At 42.0% G+C, this 6,000-nt stretch overlaps 1 protein-coding gene across 1 annotated transcript in view; it reads right to left on the reverse strand.

The window, feature by feature from the left end:
• The window catches only part of MYO1D (myosin ID), a 233,769-nt gene that overhangs the window by 118,348 nt on the left and 109,421 nt on the right, over window positions 1-6,000 (reverse strand). The window contains exon 20 of the mRNA XM_013005749.3: window positions 952-1,065. Within this exon, the coding sequence (XP_012861203.3) occupies window positions 952-1,065 (114 nt within the window). The remainder of the gene's footprint in view (window positions 1-951; window positions 1,066-6,000) is intronic.

Genomic DNA, 6,000 nt, shown 5'->3' on the forward strand with positions numbered 1-6,000 from the left:
CACTTACCACCTTGTTATCTAGCACTCTGCATGGGCGACAATAATGACAAACCTCTACCCACTACTCTGTGCATTCCTGATGCATGCCTGGCAGTAATGACTGCGGGGTGTGAGCCAAGAGCAATGCTGGCTGTGAGGGCTCAGGCTATGTGTCAACTTGGCTCCGCCATGCTCTCAGTAGTTTTGGCAGCTTTGTAATGGTCAGATGTGGCAGTTACATAATGAGATAACTTGACAATTATGTAAGGATACAGTGGCCCTCCAATTTTGTGATCTGATATGGCCATCCTCCATTCTTAGATGTCGATTTTCACATCATGACCAGCTCTTTTGGAACCTGACCATGCTGATAATGAAGGAGAGAGTACACTCACTGTACACAGAGCCCATAAAGCAGGAGACCAACCCAGAGTGAAACAAAAGCTCATATCGAGATCCAAGGAGAAACTCATCAAATTCCAAATCAGAAAGGATTACAGGATTAAAAAATCCTATGGAGGGTTTTATCATAGAGTGGATTTAGATCAGAGATCACACAACTAGCAACTCTATGTGTGCAGATTTATTGGAGGCAAAGGACTTGCGGATGAAGCGTACAATCGCTAATTAAAGCAGCAAGTTATCATAAAGTAATTACCTCCTGATTCCATTTTCATATAAAAAAGATGCCTTGTGAAAATAAACAAGAGAAATATGTCTATCCCACCACATCTAAGTAGTATGTCAGGATTAGAGAAAGAGCACACAGAATCTACACTTAAAACAATAAATTCCTTTGTTAATCTGTTAGAAATTTGGATCCTCTTCACAGAAAATCGTACAATGGTATAAAATGCAAGATTCAGGGACTCCTAGACCCCCCAAGGTTCTAGGAGCCAGTCAGTCGATCAAGCCATTAGTGGTCCATGACACCAGGTGCAGACTGTTCCGAGAAGAGCAGTGAGTACTTACATTGTACAGGGGGATGGTCTTCATCACCTTGTACTGTTTAGTGGGATCCATCTTATAGAGGTGACGGTCAGTGACAAAAATAGCTCGGTCTTCCACTTTACTAAATCGATTCACCTGTGAAACAAGCACACAAGTCTATAAACCATAGTATCGCACCAAATAATCTGCCTGGAGAACATCTAGTGGGCAGGGGGCTGGTCCTAGAGAGTTCATGAATGTCTACCATGTACCATCTACTCTACCGGATACAGGAGCGGCTAAGAAGGGGTAGCACTTTCCAAATTTGTGGAATTCTATAACAGGAAAAACAAGATAACCACATAAAATATGCAAGGACTAAAAACATATAACCTGGCCATATCTAAAAAATGAAGACATTCCACAAAATGGGAGAAAGTTTCTGCACATTATATCTCTGATAAGAGGCTTGCATGTAGGTTATATGATATGACATGTATTAACACCCAAGTAATAACAAATTAACAGGATAAAAAACCCAAAACATAGATCCAGGAATGGGTTTGGGGCTCAAGCTGAATCCTAGCTCCAACTTAAGAACAATTCGTTCCTATGTTGTTGCCCTGCTCAACACTCACCCTCAGGAAGAAAACACAGAAGACATGGGTGCTATGGCCAAATGTGGAGAAGAATGTAGATGGTGCCCGACTAGCAGATAAAATAGCACTTGGGGTCTGAAAGGCTTGTTTTCAAACAAGCAGCCATCTAAGTGAAATGTCGAATAAGTCCAATGGAAGAAGCACACCATCATCAGTCACTGGAGGATGGTCAACCATATAATCCGAAGTCGATGGAGGGATCAGTCTCAGAGCCTTGATTGTGAGAACCCAGGGTACAGAAGGCTACGGCTGACAGTGGGAGCCCAGGATTCAGTTGTGGAATTACCTAGGCAATAGGTCTCCAGAGCACTCTCTCAATCCACAACTGAGGGACAGGAGGAGAATGGTCACCAATCAGAGTGCATTGAAGCGATGAGTACAGAAAATCAGAGGCATAACTCTGACTTGAACAGTTAAAACTTTGTCGGTAGATCCCCCTCTGATGCATGCTGGACTTAGTCTGGTTCCCTAAGTTGGCTGTATCTTTGGTTTGTATTGCTCTATATGGGTTTTCTTGTCCATATTAGGCTGTATCTCAGAAGTGTCATGTCATTGGAGGGCACCCTTTTGAAGTTGTGTTATATGGTTTTCCATTTTTCAATATATAAAACCCAGGATTGATGAACCTCTAGACATCAAGTGGATTAAGGGTTTCAGGGGGAGAGAGTGGTGGGGTGGGTGTGAAGGGGCGGCAATGTCAAGGGGTCCATGTAGAAAAAGAATATTTGGAAACTGATTGTGGTAGCAATTGTACAATTTTGCTTGATGTGATTGAACTATGGAATGATATGATAGATATATTAATAAAACAATAACAACAAAAAAACAAAAATGAAATGCATTCCAAATTCAGTAAGAATATATATATATATATATATAATTTAATAATAAAAACCCAAGTTCCCAACTTAAAAAAAAGGATAGGTAAAGGATCTGAATAGACATTTCTCCAAAGAAGATTTGTACATGGCTAATCAGCACATGAAAAGATGCACTGTATCATTAGTCACTAAACTTACTACCATGACTTGATGCCAACTCACAGCAGCACTGTGGAACACAGAACTGCCCCCACAGAGCTTTCACGGCTGTAAGTCTTTAAAGAAGCAGAACGCCACATCTTTCTCCTGGTGGGTTCAAACAAATGACCCTTTCGTTAGTAGCCAAGTGCTTTAACCGCTGTTCCACTAGGGCTCCTTCATTAATCATTCCCAAAACCAAACCCACTCAGCTTTGTTGATTCGGGCTCATAGCGACTCTAGAGGGCAGCAGTTCTTAACCTGTGGGTCACAACCCCTTTGGGGGGTCAAACGACCCTTTCCCAGGGGTTACCTAAGACCACTGGAAAACACATAAATATTTCAGAATATATAATTATATACTGTTTTGTGATTAATCACTATGCTTTAATTATGTTCCATTTGTAACAATGAAAATACATCCTGCCTATCACATAACTACATTAAGACTCAGAACAGTAGTAAAATGACAGGTATGAAGTAACAACAAAAATAATGTGATGGTTGGGGGTCAGCACATGAGGAACTGTATGAAAGGGTCGCGGCATGAGGAAGGTAGAGAACCTCTGATAAAGGATGTGTGAAGCTGTAATTCTTTTTTTTTTTTTTTTTTGAAGCTGTAATTCTTTATGGGAGCAGACAAGCTCATCTTTCTCTCTAGAGCAGCTGGCCAGTTTGGAGGTTTGAACTGCTGACCTTGCGGTTAGCAGTCTGACACACACCTGAGAGCACCAACAGGGCTCCTTTCACCAGTCACTGGGCAAATAACAGCTGCAATAGAAGGCATGTCACACCCACTGAGCACGGGTATAACACCAAAAACGGGCACTGGCAAGTACTGACAAGGATGTGGAGAAATGGAAACCCTCACACAGTGCTGGCAGAACTCTAAAATTCTAGTTTCTTTTGGAAACTGTTAGTTTTGCAATATGATGCTGTACTTGTTTCTAGGTATATATACCCAACAAAAATGAAAATATATGTCTACACAAAAAAGCATATACTTAAATATTTATAGTAGCTTAATCAAAGTAACACTAAAGTGGAAACAACCCAAATGTCCATCAACTGATAAATGTGGCATAGCTATACTTGGCAATAGACATGAATGAAGGGTGGAGCGCTTCTTTTGGGGTTAGTGAAAGTGTTCTGGAATTAATATACAAATATGAAGAGTCATCGTTGACTTGTATACCTTAACTGGTTAAATTACACGCATGTGAATAAAATCTTGATAGAAATGTTAAAAAGAAGGAACATATGACCTGTGTTTGAAACTCATTCTGCCCCTTTTCTAGAGCACCAAAAAGGTGGATTTTGAACTAAACTCCCTAAGACATATGGCCACCACTTGTCGTACTGTGGTGGCTTGTGTGGTGTGGTGAGGCTGGACACTCTGTCGTGGGAATTTCAAGTACCAGCAGGGTCACTCCAGATGAAAAGACCTTTGACAAGAAGGAATGACGTAGTGACTGCAAATGGGCTCACACAACCACCACTGTGTGGATGGCGCAGGACTGGGCACGTCTGTTCTGCTGTACACCAGGTTGCTACCTGTCTGAACTGACTTGCGGGTGCCTTAAAACAACAATAAAATCTATGCCCCCAACTCAACCTGTGCTGCTGAGGCGATTCCAACTCAGAGTGACTCTAAGTTAGGCAGGGTTCCACTTCCCCATAGGGGTTCCACGTCTGTCAGTCTGCACAGAGGCAGACGGCCACCTCACCTCCTTCTCCCACAGTGGCTAGTGAGCTTGACCGGCTGACATTTGGGTTAGCGGCTGAGCACCTTAACTACCATGCCACCAGGGCTCCTCATGAAATCTACATGTTCAAAAATGTATAGCCTTCTATTGCCCACGGCACCAGTAACTGATTCATAGCCATTACTGTCCTATTGATTTCATGAGTCCTTTTCCTGATTTTCAAAAACCTTCTTACTTGTCTCTGCCCTACTGAAAGCCATTGTTTCTTCAAGCACTCTGTTCCTGTCAGACAGGTCTCTCTGACGCGTCTGTGATTTTCCACTGCCTCTTTCTTCTCTTTAACCAATGTATACTTGAAGCTATTGCTCAAGTTCTCACTTCATTATAAAACGTCCCCAATTTCTATAGTAAAAAAGGACCACTCTTTTCTCGGAACTCCTATTTCATAATCATAGGATTCATAAAAAGGTAGAGAGTTAAGGATAACACAAAAAATTAAGGTTGACGCCAAAGGGTTGTTTTCCTGTTAAAACGGTCTATCTGACAATATGAAAAGCTCCTGGCTCAAGTGTTTTCGAGAAACACTGGGTTCATCACTACTGTTTCCAAGTTAAGGCAGGGAAGAAGTCTGGCTGATGTTTATCATTACCAAAACAATGAAATGACATCTATACTTAGTCCGCATTTTCTCATTATGAAGTTGAGTCACTTTCTCTCTCGGCTAATGGGCAGAAATACTCAATTCACATTAAAAAGTTTTGCTTAAATAATTTGAAAGATTGTTGACTTTAAAGTGTGGCTGTTTGTTAAGAAAAAAAAAGACTTGCTAAAATGGTTGCACAGAACTTGGTGTTTCTAACCCACAATTGAGGCTATATTTGGCAAAGGAGATTGGCCGTACTTGTTTTTTCTTGTGATAATTAGCCTAATGACTGTAGCTTCAATCATCTAACTCCAATTAATCCAACCAATATAAAAGGTTACGAAGAGTCTCTGGACTTTCACTGTCACCCAAAGCCTCTGCAAACTGGGTGCTCAGCGATATCATGGGTTTGGGAAGCCCTTTTAATGTAACGTTCAGGCGATTTCCAGTCTCCTTCCCTACCCGCACCCTTTAGTGTTGATTATAGGAGCTGACAGAAGGTGCACCCTGGAAGGCTGTCTAACTTAAGAAAACCATTTCCCAGGTGCCCAACAAGAGCAGAGTGGCTTGATGACGTCTCAAGTCCCTACTGTCCATCCGGATCTTGGAAAGGCCTCATCTCTGCACTGAAGGCGGAGGAGCTGTGGCCTTCGTACTCTTTATGCGTAAGGATAAAAGTCTCAGACTCAAACTCATTGCCACCGAGTCGATGCTAACACACACTAACCCTACGGGGCAGGATGAACTCCCCCTTTGCGTTTCTGAGACTAACTCTTCAGGGGAGTTGAGGGCCCTGTCTTTCTCCCGAGGAGCAGTTGGTGGTTTCAAACTGCTAACCTTGCAGCTAGCAACCTAATGCATAATCACCAGGCCAGCAGGACTCCAAGGTTAGGAATCCTTTTGTTCATAAGGTATCTTTCTAGCAAAGCTCCCTACTATAACTCAGTTTACAAGCACAACGCTTGTGGCTTGGGAATTATTTACTATCCAGGTTTTAATAGTTTATTTGTGCATTTTCTTCAATCTCCTCAGATGTCTTTTCCACGAGTTAATTGAATCCCCCC

This window comes from Echinops telfairi, unplaced genomic scaffold (genome assembly GCF_000313985.2).
Source record: "Echinops telfairi isolate 266 unplaced genomic scaffold, ASM31398v2 ScPeMD7_7458;HRSCAF=8496, whole genome shotgun sequence".
Lineage (NCBI taxonomy): Eukaryota > Metazoa > Chordata > Mammalia > Afrosoricida > Tenrecidae > Echinops > Echinops telfairi.